General features: G+C 36.3%; 1 protein-coding gene and 1 pseudogene across 1 annotated transcript; both read left to right on the top strand.

Moving 5' to 3' along the window:
* The first annotated feature begins 7,167 nt into the window (after nt 1–7,167).
* LOC111386215 lies at nt 7,168–17,257 on the top strand (annotated as a pseudogene).
* On the top strand, nt 17,099–17,787 carry LOC111386214 (SWI/SNF complex subunit SWI3B-like). The gene is made up of 2 exons (XM_023010667.1): nt 17,099–17,257; nt 17,360–17,787. The coding sequence occupies exons 1-2, from the start codon at nt 17,099–17,101 to the stop codon at nt 17,519–17,521; spliced, it is 321 nt and encodes a 106-aa protein (XP_022866435.1). The 3' UTR covers nt 17,522–17,787.
* Nucleotides 17,788–17,793: the final 6 nt, after the last annotated feature.

Raw genomic sequence — 17,793 nt, 5'->3', positions numbered from 1 at the left:
CAAAGTATGTGTATTATATCTTATGGTGATAATTGATAAACTTGGGTGTGCATGAAAAAATCCATGTGACGCACCATTCTCCCAAACTTATTTCAAGGTGCATGTGTACACTGTTGGTATGTAAGATGCATAAATTATATCTCAATGTAAAGTTTATATCACAAAAATGTGAATCACCAACAAAGTTTAGCTCTAATCATGCACTTTGTTCAATTTGACCCATGATTGACTAAAACAGGACGTCAACCTTATGACTCGTGCTCAATGCATTGGGACTCGTGTGGATTGTGGTTGGGCTAATTATTGACATGCATGGATGAACGATAACCTAAACTTATAAAAATGTTGAAAAATTGAAAAACTCCTAGACTAATGCAAAATGAAATAAATAAAGGGTAGAGACGTTAGGTTGCCTCCCAATCAGCGCTATTTTATAGTCGATAGCTCGACTTTTGGCATAGGTATTTTATGGCACTTTAAATATGGCTTTGGAGGGCCTGCATAGTTTGTATCATCCGTTTGAAATCCCATATTGAATGCCTTAATCTCCTTTGAATCGATAAGAACGGATGGAGAGTGTACTATACAGGCCTCATGAATGTTTGGCTGTTTCTTCAACTCAAAATTATAGGGGATTCCTATGTCAAGCACTTCAATCTGGAAATAGCTTTCAGGCTCGTTGGGGGTATCTCATTGCCTTGAAAACATTAAAAGAGACTTGTTCCTTCCCCAGCCTCAGAGTTAATTGTCATTGCCGTACATCTATAAAGGCTCTTACAGTAGCCAAAAATGGTTGTCCCAATATGATAAGCACGTCCTTGTCTTCTTCCATATCCAAAATCAAGAAGTCTGCTGGGAATATAAGTTTATCCACTTTGACCAATACATCTTCGATAATCCCTCGTGGATGTGTAAGTGATCGATCAGCTAGCTGTAGAGCTATTGTGGTTGTCTTAGGCTCTCCCAATTCTAGTTTCCTGAAAACAGAGAGTGGGATCAAGTTAATACTTGCACCAAGATCACACAATGCCTTATCAAAATAAAAATAACCAATTGTGCAAGGGATAGTGAAACTCCTTGAATCTTTCAATTTTGGTGGGAGCTTTTTCTGGATTCTGGCACTGCATTCCTCCGTAAGCATTACTGTCTCATGGTCCTCTAGCTTGCGTTTGTTTGATATATTATCTTTGAGAAACTTCACATAGCTAGACATCTGGAATAGTGCATCGGCTAGTGGGATGTTGATATGGAGCTTTTTGAAGATTTCTAGGAATTTTTTGTACTGTTGCTCCAATTTTTGCTTCTTCAACCGCTGTGGAAAGGGAATCGGAGGCTCGTATAAGTTGACAATGACTTTGGCCTTATCCTGTGATCCTGTGACTTTTTTGAATTTTCCTTTGGAGTTAATTCCTTTACAACATTCTCTTCTTCAGCAGGGGAAGATGTCTCTCCAATCACACCCAGTCTCTTGACATGGATTTCATGCAACTGTATTCTACTTCGAGTTGTAATGAACTTGGCTTGCTCTTTGGGATTGATTTCTGCGTTACTCGGCAAGTTACCTGGAGTTCTGCCAGTCAATGCGATGGCCAACTACCCCATCTGAGTTTCCAAATTTTTGATGGCTGCATTTTGATTTTGAAGTATAGTTTCGGCTTTCTCCACGAATTTTCCTATCATATCTTCCAATTGAGGCATCTTCTCTTGTTGTTGAAATTGTCACTGTGGCCTATTTTGATTCTGGTTGCTCCAAGAGAAGTTGGGATGCTTTTTCCAACTAGGATTGAAAGTTTCTCCATATTGATTGTGTTGTTGGCGTTGTCCCCACTGTGCATAGTCTGCTTGCTCAATTCCTTGAATGAGTATTGGGCATTCCGATGTTTTACGCTCAACTCTACATTCCTCACAATTGCTCTTCTTAACTTGTGCTGCTTGTGATATGCTTTCTACCTTATGATACAAAGAGTTGATTTTTGCAGATATTGCTGAATAAGTATCCATCTCGTAGACACCCGGAGTTTTCCTTGGAATCGCCCTCTCAGAAGACCACATGGCTGATGTGGTAGCCATTCTCTCAAATAATTCCAATGCCCCATCAACTGTTCATGTGGATATATTGAGCCATCTGAAGCTGAATCCACCATGTTCTTGTGGCATGGAAGTAACCCTGTGTAGAAGAATCGGATTTGAGTCTTTTTTATCAAACCCATGTTGAGGGCACTTCCGAAGCATGTTTTTGAATCTGTTCCAAACTTCGTCAAATAATTCAATTTCTCCTTGATTGAATATTGATATGTCATGTTTCAGCTTCGCTATCTTGGCTAGGGAGAAAAACTTTGTGCAGAATTTGTTTGCCAACTCGTTCTATGTAGTGATACTTGCAACCGGAACTGAATCCAACCATTCGAGCGCTCTGTCTTATAGCGTATGTGGAAACAGCCTTAGCCTAATAGCGTCGTCCGAAATCTCTTAGTATCTGAAATGTTGACACATATCCAAAAAACGAGATATGTGTGTATGTGGATTCTCGTTGGCTTTGCTATAAAATTGGTGTCCATTTTGAAATAGCTGTATCACATTGGTCTTCAATTGAAAATTTAGCTACCCAAACGGTGAATATACTATGCTGGATTGACTTTGAATTACCTGAGGAGTTAAGAAATCTCCCAGAATCTCATTTCCTTCGTCCATTGCCTCTCCTTAACCTAAAATAAAAATAAAATTATACTAGCAAAATAAAAATTGAAGTTCGAATTAGTGCCTCGAGAAATTAAATTAAACTAAACTCAATTCCCGGCAACGACGTCAAAAACTTGTTCACGAAATTATTTCTTTCGATTTAAAACTACCGCAAGTGTACGGTTCGTTAAAAAATAACAAAGTGGATTAAATGAGTTCGAATATCGTCCCATAGAGATTAATTAGTTCAATTTTATCGATCGTCTCCTTAGCCGAAATTAAATTACTAAAGTGAATGTGAACCTAATGAAAACCCTAATTTTGGAAAGAAAATCCTAATTATGTAATTTTTATGATTGAATTAAATTAAGTATGCAAAAAAATATTTTTAATACTCTAGAATGAAATTAAATGTGGAAAACGCACGTTTGTTGTAATCAATAGAAATTAAACACACCAGGATCACGATTTTCCATGCAATTATCACTTTAAAACCCTAATTGCACAATGTGACAACACACTTCAATTGTGACGAATCAATGTTCCTAAGTCTATCCAATACTCTCTTTCGAGATGTATAAAACCTATTTATACATACCACCGGCCTATAGTTTTATGACAATTGCATATGTAAAAATGCATGCGATTTTATGAACACTTAAAGATTCACGTAGGGCATAGCGGATATTTCTATCCCCTATCGGACCCTACGATGATTTATATTATGTCGAACCTATTCCAATTCTCTCGAATGCAAGAATAAATCACCCAAACTCACACAATTATGAGCCCTTAATTGCGGAAACAATAATTGCATATAAATCATTCAAAGTAATAGAAATATGTCTTAATATCAAATTGCAAAACTAGAAAATTAAAGATCAAATTACATAGTACATCGATTTCCTAGCACATGAAAATCTAACCTAACATAGTTAAAATAAAAGAATACATCAGATTTTGGATAAAAAGCATCACCGGGTTATGAAATCTTGAGAAATCTTGAAGCTCTTCGTGTAAATCTTCGTTCTTGTGCTCAAAATCCTCTCCAAGAAGTATTTTTCTGCCTCCAATACGTTCTGCCTCTTTCTGGATTATATCGCGTGAAAATTAGATTACCAAAAGAGTAAAAAAAAATTGAGAAAAATTTCTTGGGAGGGCTCTATGCGACTGCATAGTTATGCGATTCTTTCCGCCGGACAGCTTTTATTATTTTGGTTATAACTTTTTTTCTTGATCTCTGATTGAAGTGATTCAAAGTTAATTGGGAAGAAAACTCAAAGATATACACTTTTAATAGAAGTAGGCTTTCTCAAATTCTGATGTTTACTATGCCAAAAATGGATCTCAAATAGAGACTAAAAGTCACGAGCATAACTTTTTCGCCTGAAAGTTGATACTTGATAATATTTCGACCATATTTCATCTCTTTGACTCCTTTCCTCATCCGATTGACATCTAACACTCTTGAATCTTCATTCCATTGCTCGTCTCATCTATGGATTTTTTGCAACTTGATCCCCGAACTTTCAGTTTCTTCAACTTTAGTCCGTTTTCGCTTGTTTCTTTTATTTCCATCATCTCATAATATCGCCAAATTGGTACTTAGCTCATTCACTTCCTTGATTTGTCCTTCGAACCATCTTTTGGATAATTTTACTTTGGTCCCTGAACTATCACTTTGCCCCATTTTAGTCCTTTTTCGACTATTTTCTCCCGAATTCCACCATTTCCATAGAAACGCCTACATTGCATGAATTCAATGAGATTAAGTCACAATTTAAACATTTTGCTCGTAATTAAGTCATGTTTGTGATCTAAATAAGTGTGCAAAAACACACTTATCGGTAATTCTGGTGAACTGCTGGTAGAGATGGTTAGTGGTTATAGTCCGATTTTTTATGGAATGGTGAAGTTGAAATTAAACTTGATTTGACTCTTCGATTAAATTTTGTTTGCAGTTCAGCCTCGACTAAGTTTATCGCCGATGTACGACTTGCTCTAGCATATTAAAAAAGATTATGTTGTGTGTATTCTTTTTAGTGTACGCAAAGCATGACACCCTCACACAAGTGTACATACAGCATGACATTTTCTCACACATTAAGGAGGGCCCACAAATAAATCAATATGCATGAGCCCCTCTATATGATGTGCGTAGGGGTGTAAGCGGTCCGATTTTATCGATTTTTGACAAATTTTCAAACCAAATCGTTTAAATTGGTTTGAGTAAAACCCAAATCTAAATCAAACTATTTTGAACGGTTTGAAAAAACTCAAACCTAAACCTAACGATTTGGTCCGATTTTAACCGCCAATTTCATCGTATATTTTTTTGTCTGTCTACTTTTATGACATTATTTCATTGAATTCAATATATATTTATATCTTACTAGCAATAAATCTAAAAAAATCTAAGCCCTTGTTTGAACCAAATTTTTGGGACAAAAAAATAAAAATTTGGACCATTATCTCACAAGTCCAACTGCATTTGTTGACATATTGTTTCATGCGTAGGATCCAACCCCCTCTCCAATGGTCAATTTTCTCATTATGATAACATGAAAAATATGGCTCGAACAGGGGCTAAATATATATTCGATAAATTTAAATATTTACTAAATCAAAGTGAAATCACAATAAACAAAAACATAACTTTTTTCATTTTTGTTCACCTTTTTTAGGCTAATGACGTTATGATAACGTTACAATACAAGTCTACTAAATGAGATATAAGCCCCAAAAAACATAATGATATCTAACAAAACCGCATAATCATTATATCTGAAAAAATGTTACTGATTAGACAAAGAGAATAATCAACCACAATAATAAAGTAGTTGTTTATAATATCTCAACATAACAATTACACAAACTTACGTTTATATGTTGTTACACAACGCATTTAATTTCAGATTCTTACCTCAATTTGCTAAAAAAATTTATTGATTTGAAACTTTATTCGTAGCAAATATTATCACCGAAGGCCTAAAATCTTTTTGTCTCCGCTTTGGTGTAATGGACTATAATTCAACTTTGAAGAGGCGTAAAAAATTCGAAGAAGAAGTGTATGTGGTGCCGATGGCTCAAGATTGTGTCCGATGTCGACTGGAGTTCATCTGAATTCTAAAGCGAAAAAGAGCTGTTGATAGATTATGTTAGTTTTGAGATTATTAAATATAAATATGATTATTAGGTAATAACAATATATATGTATTAGAAAATTAGAAATTGACAAAAATACCTACAAATGGTAAAATTATTGAATTTTACATTATTGGATGAATTTTCAAAAAATTTCATTTTTTTTATTTTTATATATTTTTTACGGGTCCGATTTAGTTTTAAACCGCAATTAAAATTCTCAAACCTAAACCAAAAAATTTTGACCGGTTTGATTTGATTCAAAATCATTTCATTGATCGGGTCCACGTAACACCAAATCGATGATTTCTAAAATATGATTTCGATTCAATTTTTCGATTTTACGATTTTTACTTACCGCCCTAGATAGGTTTGTAAAGGATTGTGGGGAGTATACATAGCATAACCCTATTAAAAATTTTAGAACTCAAAACGATTAAATGGCGAGTAAATTTAATCAATAATCACTGAACTTTACACTTGGTTACTACTTGCTCACTCATTTTTCACAGGTTACTGAACGTTCATTCATCTTTTCATATAACTACTCATTCACCACTCGTCTCTTCAAATAATTGGGCGACTTTTGCGACAACTTCCGACCACAAAAAATGTCGAATTTTGATACCGTTGGAAAGCCCACGATATTCTCTTTAATTACCACCCAAAATCTCATTATAACTCCAAGGGATTCGATCCGAAAATTGCCTCAAAGGTCGTCCCAAAATTCTGAAAATCTGCCCAGATTTTCAGATTTTTTGGACGACTTTTAAGGCAATTTTTCAGCAACTTTCGACCATCAAAACTATCTAAGTTTGATATCATTGGAAAGCCCACAATGTTCTCTTCAATTACCACCCAAAATTTCCCGATAACTCCAAAGGATTCGGTCGGAATAAACCCACAAAGTCAGAATCCCGAACTTTGTCCAGATTTTCGCCTTTTCGAGATGCTGACTTTGTGAATTTATTCCGACCGAATCCTTTGGAGTTATGGAGAAATTTTGGATGGTAATTGAAGAGGACATTGTGAGCTTTCCAATGGTATCAAAATTTGATAGTTTTGATGGTCGAAAGTTGTCGAAAAATTGCCATAAAAGTTGCCCAAAAAATCTGAAAATCTGGGCAAATTTTCAGAATTTTTGGGCAACTTTTAAGGCAATTTTCCGATCGAATCCCTTAGAGTTATAATGAGATTTTGGGTGATAATTGAAAAGGACATCGTAGGCTTTTCAACGATATCAAAATTCGGCATTCTTTGTGATCGGAAGTTGTCGAAAATTTGCCATAAAAGTCGTCCAATTATTTGAAAAGACGAGTGGTGAATGAGTAATTATATGAAAAAATGAGTGAGGATTCAGTAAGCTGTGAAAGATGAGCGAGCAAATAGTAAACAAGCTTTAAATTCCAGTGATTATTGGTTAAATTTACTCAGGCTGCTAATATGAAATCTCCTTCGACACCCACGCCTGAGCCCTCTGCCGGAAACCCAATTACCGACGCTCCTACGGCCACAATCACTATTGACCTTACCCCACCTTCCGACTCCAAAGCCAACCTCGCCTCCGTCACCCCTACCCCTACCCCCAACCCCACCCCCATTACAGTTACTGCCGCGGCCACCACTACCTCCACTGCCACTGGGCGTACTCATCCCGTACCACCCTTCTCTGATGCTGACGTCATCCACATCCCCAGCTATTCTCGTATGCTTACACGTCTATATTTTATTTGCTTTGTGGATAACTATTAATTTGTTTTTGTTAAATAATCTTATTTTTTGGGCTCTTTAGGGTGGTTTTCGTGGAACAGGATACACGAATGTGAGTTTAAATTTGTCCCTGAGTTCTTCGACGGAAGGTCTCCCTCTAAGAACCCTGGGGTTTACAAGTATTACAGGAATGCCTCATTAGGCGATTTCGAGAAAACCCCACCAAGAAAGTTACCTTCACTGAGGTCCGGAAACCATTGTTGGTGATGTGGGGTCAATTCGGAGGATATTCGATTTCTTGGAAGCTTGGGGTTTGATCAATTACACCGGCTCTTCAAAGCCACAGTTGAAATGGGAAGAGGAGAGCAAGTTGGCAACAGCTACTTTGCAGGGTGGTGATGCCGCTGGTGGCAGTGGCACCTGTTACGGTTTCCAAGTCAAAGCCCTGCAGCAACTGCAAGGGTATTTGCAGCTTTGCTTGCTTTGCCTCTGATAAGGTACTTCGTGCATGTTTGGCACCCTGTTTTAGTGTTATGTTGGGGATGGATATTCGGTGCTATTAATAAGATAGTTTTGTGTATTAGATGAGAAATTCTTAAAATTTAGCTTCTACTAATACTCATTGGTTATCCTTGATGCTTATTGTTTGTGTAAACTGTATTTTATTTTAGTAATTAAACATTAAGTTCTTGAATACTGTATTTATATAGTCTGTAATATATCATTTTAATATTTCTTTGTATCTACAGAAGTTATTTGCTTTACTTGGTAGTCATTATCTTGTTAATATATGAATTTGAGAGCATAAAATTGTGGTTAACTGCTGAATTTTACATTTTTGTCTTTAATCTTTGTGCAGCATGATATGAGACTTTGTGCAAGTTGCAATGTGCGGGGTAATTATAGGGAGTCTTTGGAGTTTAAGAGGGTTGAGATCAGTGAAGAGGCAAAGACAGATTGGACAGATAAAGAGACTTTGCAACTTCTAGAAGCTATTATGCACTATGGTGATGACTGGAAGAAAGTCGCAGAGCATGTTGGTGGTAGAAGTGAGAAGCAATGTGTAACTCACTTTGTAAATTTTCCATTTGGCGAACAGTTTGATGGGCCTTCAGAATCTTCCGAGCTGGATGCTGCCCTAAGTTCACAAGATCTTTCAAGACCAACTAAAAGGATGTGTCTCACACCCCTATCTGATTTTAGTAACCCAATTATGGCTCAGGTAACAACTCCCTTTTTTGATTCGAAGACTAATCAGGCTCTTAGAATTTTAGATTAGATATAGTTAAAATTAATGTGACACAAGGTTTGTTGATCTTTACCTCCTGGGCTTCCATCAGGCACCCTGGGTTTAGCAAGGTATTAGGGGTTTTCGACAGTCCTAAAAGTAAGTACTCATGGAGATAAATAATATGGTCTCAGGAACTTAATGCTAAGGGTGCAATTTGGGTTGTATAGCAATTTCGGTAATCAGGTTACTGTCTTATCTATGATATATTGTGCCCCTGTTTGAAAACCATTGTTTTTGAAAAACAAAGGTTTGAATAGTGATTTTTAGGGGAATGTGTGGTTAAAAAGTATGGAAATGTTTTGGGTTTAAGGGTAGAATATTTTATTTTGTGAATATGTGGTTGAAAATGAGTATGTAGAAAAAAGAGCTTGAAAATAATGGTTGTCAAACAGGGGCTATATTTATTTAGTTCTAAGTAGTTAAGTGAAGGATGCATTTTCCCTGTACTCCTTGTCCCCTGCACACTGTATGTCGCACTTGAGCCAGTCAATTAAAGGTCATTGTATCTTTTTTGGTCGTGACCATTTGCTCTTAGCTACATTCTTCTTCCTATTATTGATAGTTTTGCCTTTTTCATGTTTAGGACATTTCATCAGGCTGCTTTTCTCTCCACTTTGGTTGGAGTAGATGTTGAAAGAAGTGGCAGCACGTGCTGCTTTAGCTGCTCTGTCTGCTCTTGGGGACATAAAACTTAAAGAGAGCTTGACCTCTGGTGCATCCAAACAGCAAGGTATGTACTATCCATTGCGATTTATGGATTAGGCAGGAAATCTAATACTTGTATGTTCAAATCCTTGAGCTCTGTTGAAATTTGCATTGATTGATTTTCTTTAAGATTTCAGTAGATCATCAGGCACTGAATTTAAATTGTCTGAATTGTTAGTGTCTTTTTACACATAAAGTGTCCATCTTCTTGGAAACTTATGTATTGGTCCTTTTGTAATTTCCTGAGTGAAAAGATCCTTTTTGTTAAAGCTACTATCAAGGCAAGAGAGGGAAAAGTAACAATTGCGACCAAAAGGCATGTTATATCTTATGGTGATAATTGATAAACTTGGGTGTACATCAAGGAATCCATGTGACACACCATTCCGCCAAACTTATTTCAAGGTGCATGTGTACACTGTTGGTATGTAAGATGCATAAATTAATCTCAATGTAAAGTTTATATCACAAAAATGTGAATCACCAACAAAGTTTAGCTCTAATCATGCACTTTGTTCAATTTGACCCATGATTGACTAAAACAGGACGTCAACCTTATGACTCGTGCTCAATGCATTGGGACTCGTGTGGATTGTGCTTAGGCTATTTATTGACATGCATGGATGAACGATGACCTAAACTAATAAAAATGTTGAAAAATTGAAAAACTCCTAGACTAATGCAAAATGAAATAAATAAAGGGTAGAGACGTTAGGTTGCCTCCCAATCAGCGCTATTTTATAGTCGATAGCTCGACTTTTGGCATAGGTATTTTATGGCACTTTAAATATGGCTTGGGAGGTCCTGCATAGTTTGTTCAATATGGTTTTGTTTCGCATTGCAGTTATCCTCCGAATTTCATCCCTGTCTTTCTCCAAGTGGTTTGTCTTTCTCTCATCATCCGTTTGAAATCCCATATTGAATGCCTTAATCTCCTTTGAATCGATAAGAACGGATGGAGAGTGTACTATACAGGCCTCATGAATGTTTGGCTGTTTCTTCAACTCAAAATTATAGGGGATTCCTATGTCAATCACTTCAATCTGGAAATAGCTTTCAGGCTCGTTGGGGGTATCTCATTGCCTTGAAAACATTAAAAGAGACTTGTTCCTCCCCCAGCCTCAGAGTTAATTGTCATTACCGTACATCTATAAGGGCTCTTGCAGTAGCCAAAAATGGTTGTCCCAATATGATAAGCACGTCCTTGTCTTCTTCCATATCCAAAATCAAGAAGTCTGCTGGGAATATAAGTTTATCCACTTTGACCAATACATCTTCGATAATCCCTCGTGGATGTGTAAGTGATCGATCAGCTAGCTGTAGAGCTATTGTGGTTGTCTTAGGCTCTCCCAATTCTAGTTTCCTGAAAACAGAGAGTGGGATCAAGTTAATACTTGCACCAAGATCACACAATGCCTTATCAAAATAAAAATAACCAATTGTGCAAGGCATAGTGAAACTCCTTGAATCTTTCAATTTTGGTGGGAGCTTTTTCTGGATTCTGGCACTGCATTCCTCCGTAAGCATTACTGTCTCATGGTCCTCTAGCTTGCGTTTGTTTGATATAATATCTTTGAGAAACTTCACATAGCTAGACATCTGGAATAGTGCATCGGCTAGTGGGATGTTGATATGGAGCTTTTTGAAGATTTCTAGGAATTTTTTGTACTGTTGCTCCAATTTTTGCTTCTTCAACCGCTGTGAAAAGGAAATCGGAGGCTCGTATAGGTTGACAATGACTTTGGCCTTATCCTGTGACTTTTTTGAATTTTCCTTTGGAGTTAATTCCTTTACAACATTCTCTTCTTCAGCAGGGGAAGATGTCTCTCCAATCACACCCAGTCTCTTGACATGGATTTCATGCAATTGTATTCTACTTCGAGTTGTAATGAACTTGGCTTGCTCTTTAGGATTGATTTCTGCGTTACTCGGCAAGTTACCAGGAGTTCTGCCAGTCAATGCGATGGCCAACTACCCCATCTGAGTTTCCAAATTTTTGATGGCTGCATTTTGATTTTGAAGTATAGTTTCGGCTTTCTCCATGAATTTTCCTATCATATCTTCCAATTGAGGCATCTTCTCTTGTTGTTGAAATTGTCACTGTGGCCTATTTTGATTCTGGTTGCTCCAAGAGAAGTTGGGATGCTTTTTCCAACTGGGATTGAAAGTTTCTCCATATTGATTGTGTTGTTGGCGTTGTCCCCACTGTGCATAGTCTGCTTGCTCAATTCCTTGAATGAGTATTGGGCATTCCGATGTTTTACGCTCAACTCTACATTCCTCACAATTGCTCTTCTTAGCTTGTGCTGCTTGTGATATGCTTTCTACCTTATGATACAAAGAGTTGATTTTTGCAGATATTGCTGAATAAGTATCCATCTCGTAGACACCCGGAGTTTTCCTTGGAATCGCCCTCTCAGAAGACCACATGGCTGATGTGGTAGCCATTCTCTCAAATAATTCCAATGCCCCATCAACTGTTCATGTGGATATATTGAGCCATCTGAAGCTGAATCCACCATGTTCTTGTGGCATGGAAGTAACCCTGTGTAGAAGAATCGGATTTGAGTCTTTTTATCAAACCCATGTTGAGGGCACTTCCGAAGCATGTTTTTGAATCTGTTCCAAACTTCGTCAAATGATTCAATTTCTCCTTGATTGAATATTGATATGTCATGTTTCAGCTTCGCTATCTTGGCTAGGGAGAAAAACTTTGTGCAGAATTTGTTTGCCAACTCGTTCCATGTAGTGATACTTGCAACCGGAACTGAATCCAACCATTCGAGCGCTCTGTCTTATAGCGTATGTGGAAATAGCCTTAGCCTAATAGCGTCGTCCGAAATCTCTTGGTATCTGAAATGTTGACACATATCCAAAAAACGAGATATGTGTGTATGTGGATTCTCGTTGGCTTTGCTATAAAATTGGTGTCCATTTTGAAATAGCTGTATCACATTGGTCTTCAACTGAAAATTTAGATGCCCAAACGGTGAATATACTATGCTGGATTGACTTTGAATTACCTGAGGAGTTAAGAAATCTCCCAGAATCTCATTTCCTTCGTCCATTGCCTCTCCTTAACCTAAAATAAAAATAAAATTATACTAGTAAAATAAAAATTGAAGTTCGAATTAGTGCCTCGAGAAATTAAATTAAACTAAACTCAATTCCCGGCAATGACGTCAAAAACTTGTTCACGAAATTATTTCTTTCGATTTAAAACTACCGCAAGTGTACGGTTCGTTAACAAATAACAAAGTGAATTAAATGAGTTCGAATATCGTCCCATAGAGATTAATTAGTTCAATTTTATCGATCGTCGCCTTAGCCGAAATTAAATTACTAAAGTGAATGTGAACCTAATGAAAACCCTAATTTTGGAAAGAAAATCCTAATTATGTAATTTTTATGATTGAATTAAATTAAGTATGCAAAAAAATATTTTTAATACTCTAGAATGAAATTAAATGTGGAAAACGCACGTTTGTTGTAATCAATAGAAATTAAACACACCAGGATCACGATTTTCCATGCAATTATCACTTTAAAACCCTAATTGCACAATGTGACAACACACTTCAATTGTGACGAATCAATGTTCCTAAGTCTATCCAATACTCTCTTTCGAGATGTATAAAACCTATTTATACATACCACCGGCCTATAGTTTTATGACAATTGCATATGTAAAAATGCATGCGATTTTATGAACACTTAAAGATTCACGTAGGGCATAGCGGATATTTCTATCCCCTATCGGACCCTACGATGATTTATATTATGTCGAACCTATTCCAATTCTCTCGAATGCAAGAATAAATCACCCAAACTCACACAATTACGGGCCCTTAATTGTGGAAACAATAATTGCATATAAATCATTCAAAATAATAGAAATATGTCTTAATATCAAATTGCAAAACTAGAAAATTAAAGATCAAATTACATAGTACATCGATTTCCTAGCGCATGAAAATCTAGCCTAACATAGTTAAAATAAAAGAATACATCAGATTTTGGATAAAAAGCATCACCGGGTTATGAAATCTTGAGAAATCTTGAAGCTCTTCGTGTAAATCTTCGTTCTTGTGCTCAAAATCCTCTCCAAGAAGTATTTTTCTGCCTCCAATACGTTCTGCCTCTTTCTGGATTATATCGCGTGAAAATTAGATTACCAAAAGAGTAAAAAAAAAATTGAGAAAAATTTCTTGGGAGGGCTCTATGCGACCGCATAGTTATGCGATTCTTTCCGCCGGACAGCTTTTATTATTTTGGTTATAACTTTTTTTCTTGATCTCTGATTGAAGTGATTCAAAGTTAATTGGGAAGAAAACTCAAAGATATACACTTTTGATAGAAGGAGCTTTCTCAAATTCTGATGTTTACTATGCCAAAAATGGATCTCAAATAGAGACTAAAAGTCACGAGCATAACTTTTTCGCCTGAAAGTTGATACTTGATAATATTTCGACCATATTTCATCTCTTTGACTCCTTTCCTCATCCGATTGACATCTAACACTCTTGAATCTTCATTCCATTGCTCGTCTCATCTATGGATTTTTTGCAACTTGATCCCCGAACTTTCAGTTTCTTCAACTTTAGTCCGTTTTCGCTTGTTTCTTTTATTTCCATCATCTCATAATATCACCAAATTGGTACTTAGCTCATTCACTTCCTTGATTTGTCCTTCGAACCATCTTTTGGATAATTTTACTTTGGTCCCTGAACTATCACTTTGCCCCATTTTAGTCCTTTTTCGACTATTTTCTCCCGAATTCCACCATTTCCATAGAAACGCCTACATTGCATGAATTCAATGAGATTAAGTCACAATTTAAACATTTTGCTCGTAATTAAGTCATGTTTGTGATTTAAATAAGTGTGCAAAAACACACTTATCAGTAATTCTGGTGAACTGCTGGTAGAGATGGTTAGTGGTTATCGTCCGATTTTTTATGTAATGGTGAAGTTGAAATTAAACTTGATTTGACTCTTCGATTAAATTTTGTTTGCAGTTCGGCCTCGACTAAGTTTATCGCCGATGTACGACTTGCTCTAGCATATTAAAAAAGATTATGTTGTGTGTATTCTTTTTAGTGTACGCAAAGCATGACACCCTCACACAAGTGTACATACAGCATGACATTTTCTCACACATTAAGGAGGGCCCACAAATAAATCAATATGCATGAGCCCCTCCATATGATGTGTGTAGGGGTGTAAGCGGTCCGATTTTATCGATTTTTGACAAATTTTCATACCAAATCGTTTAAATTGGTTTGAGTAAAACCCAAATCTAAATCAAACTATTTTGAACGGTTTGAAAAAACTCAAACCTAAACCTAACGATTTGGTCCGATTTTAACCGCCAATTTCATCGTATATTTTTTTGTCTGTCTACTTTTATGACATTATTTCATTGAATTCAATATATATTTATATCTTACTAGCAATAAATCTAAAAAAATCTAAGCCCTTGTTTGAACCAAATTTTTGGGACAAAAAAAATAAAAATTTGGACCATTATCTCACAAGTCCAACTGCATTTGTTGACATGTTGTTTCATGCGTAGGATCCAACCCCCTCTCCAATGGTCAATTTTCTCATTATGATAACATGAAAAATATGGCTCGAACAGGGNGTTTTTCAAATTTTAAGATTTCAATACTTTTTAGTTTGAAGAAGAATATGTGTATGTACAATTGTTCAAGTTAGTAGCCATTAGGAACATATAGTTGGAATTTTTTTTTTCATTTTGATAAAGAGAAACACAATCTATCTGACAAGTAGTTCAAATCCAACTAGTGCGAGGAATTCGCTGGCTAGTTTCATCAGATATGTTTGGCTTTCGATTTAAGTAGCAGGGGCGACGGACCTGAAGCAGGCGGTGTATGTTGGGATTAGGATGAAGTGGTGGTGGTAGATGTAGATGTGTGGTGGTCGGCGGTGATTATGAATTGTGGGTGGCATTTCTTGGTGTGTATGGTGGTCGGTGATGTGGCCACAGTAGGCGATGACTTTGAGGAAGGTTGTTGGAGAAGGAGGGGATGACACCTGGTAATGAGATGGGCTGGTTAATAATGACCTAGTGGATTATGGATATGGGCGTGGGATTATTGTGGATCAGATGGAACTGGGTTGGGCGTGTGATGGGTTGGATGTGGTGTATGGGTTGGGTGTTTAGGTTTAGAAGATGGATATTTTGGTTAATGGGTTGGATATTGGTTAATTAGGGATATGGTGTTAGGCCAGATCCTGTGGTTATTGTATTGGGCTTAAACGGATTGCTGTGGCTAAGTTTTTGTTGATGGGTAATATGGACCATTTTAGGAGTTTAAGGCTGGATCTGTAGGTTAGAATTAGTTAGTGGATTGGGTATTGGGTGTGAATAATGTATATAGATTGTTCTTGTTGAAGAACTCCAACGAATTCGAAGGGATTATTGAACAGCAGCAGAAGCATAACGATTTGTTTTATTTTTATTATTATTTTTTCAATGAAACTGTAAATAGCAACTATACTGAAGATGAATGTACTGCTGCAATTTTATTTTATTTTATTTATTTATTTTTTTGGAAACTGCTATAATGAAAAACAAAAAATTGTGCCCTTAATTGCTGTCGAGTTGAATTCTTCTTGTATTTTTATACTGTTCAAACAAAGGAGACGATGGCTCTAATACTAAATTGACGTTGGATGCAATAGAACAATTATATGAGAAGGGGAAAGGGAAGAGAAGAAGAGGGAGAGAATAGAGAGAAATTGGGGGAGAATATCAATTTGTTTCATTATTGAAGTTATATTTATTACAAAGTATAAGACCCTTTTTATATAAGGTTTTAAAGATTCAACTATAGGTAAGAAATATCTAATAAAAGCTATTAAATCAAACCCTAGCAATGATTAATAAAATGAATATCAAAATTAGAAATTAATACAAATAATGATATATTATTTAATTACTAACTGAGGCATACACCTCAGGGCTCTTAGGTAAATGTCATTAGGAATTTTGGGGGGGTTTGAAACAGAGCTCAACCCTGAAAACTAGGAAGAAAAAGAATTGGAGATTAGTGAACAGAAATGAAGATCCCTTACACGTCCTAACCTATTTTATTTTCTAGTTGTAATTTTATAACTTTATTTATTGAAATGTTCTATTATAGATTTCTTTAATAAACTATCTTATAATTTACTATTGCTATAATTTATTTATTATATTGCTTTGAATCAGGTTTACGCCTTGTGTCATTGAAGTAGATGTATTGATATTAGCCTTTTTTAATCACTGGCCACAAGGCCCATAATGACTGAAGCCATTCTACCCTTAATTATCCTTGTTTTCATCTTGGCATTTTAGTTTATATTTACATTTTATTTTATCCTTGCTATCATAGCCACACCGCTGTCATGGCATCCTCATTCCTGCCATAGTCATTTTATTTATGTTTTGTCCATTTCTTTAACTTTGTGCGAACGTAGTAAACGAGATACCAAGTTCGACCAAATTAGAACCCCTCTCCCCAAGTCTCTCTCTAAATGGTAATAATCAATAAAAAGAAGATAAATGCTGACCAGTCTGAACTTCAGTTCCTCTGCAGAATCTGATTTTGCATCTAATGGCGACGACCTAAATTCAATGGAAGGAGCTCTTTCTGAAGTAAGATTGCAGCTTGAGAAGGAAGACGAGGAGCTGGAGAAGGCAATATCTGGCATTGCTGTTCAGGTACAACCCACTCCAAATGTCAACAGGTTTGTGCTGTTTGGTAATAATTCCTTGCATTTTTCTCACTATTTAGGTGGTTTCTTGGCAACTTTAATTTTGCAGACAAAAGAGTTTGAAGACAAGATTGTTCAGTTTGAGGAATTTGATTTGCACATGGAGAGGAAACTGCAAAAACTACAGCTGTTGCAGAACCTGCTTTTTGTTGATCATTCACTCTTTCATTTTATAAAACACCAGCCCCACCAAACGCCGGTGAAAGCGTAGAAGATTGAAATTCGACTGCTCGATTTCCTCCCTTAAGTGTTCATCAGAGAAGCTCTCGTGTCTTTCTAAACCTCGATCAAGGATGACAAATGAGCTGAAGTCACTCGGAGTTACCACTTGATGAGACTTTCACGTGTCTCGTTTATGGATTTTTATGCATTCACATGAAATTCATGGATTTGATATATTCAAATCAACTTTTCTTTGTTGTTTTTTCTGATACATGCAACCTTTTTAAATTACCAGTAGTAATTACGTACGTTGTACGTCTT

The sequence above is a fragment of the Olea europaea genome, unplaced genomic scaffold, assembly GCF_002742605.1.
Source record: "Olea europaea var. sylvestris unplaced genomic scaffold, O_europaea_v1 scaffold3467, whole genome shotgun sequence".
Taxonomy (NCBI): domain Eukaryota; kingdom Viridiplantae; phylum Streptophyta; class Magnoliopsida; order Lamiales; family Oleaceae; genus Olea; species Olea europaea.
The sequence above is the reverse complement of the archived record's forward strand: the minus strand, read 5'-3'. Positions and strand labels throughout refer to the sequence as shown.

Bases quoted from the DNA above. Each gene is read 5' to 3' on its own strand.
- LOC111386214 (XM_023010667.1), top strand. From the start codon at position 17,099: ATGCTGACCAGTCTGAACTTCAGTTCCTCTGCAGAATCTGATTTTGCA. The intron at 17,258-17,359 runs GTACAACCCACT...TTAATTTTGCAG, and splicing joins TATCTGGCATTGCTGTTCAG to ACAAAAGAGTTTGAAGACAA.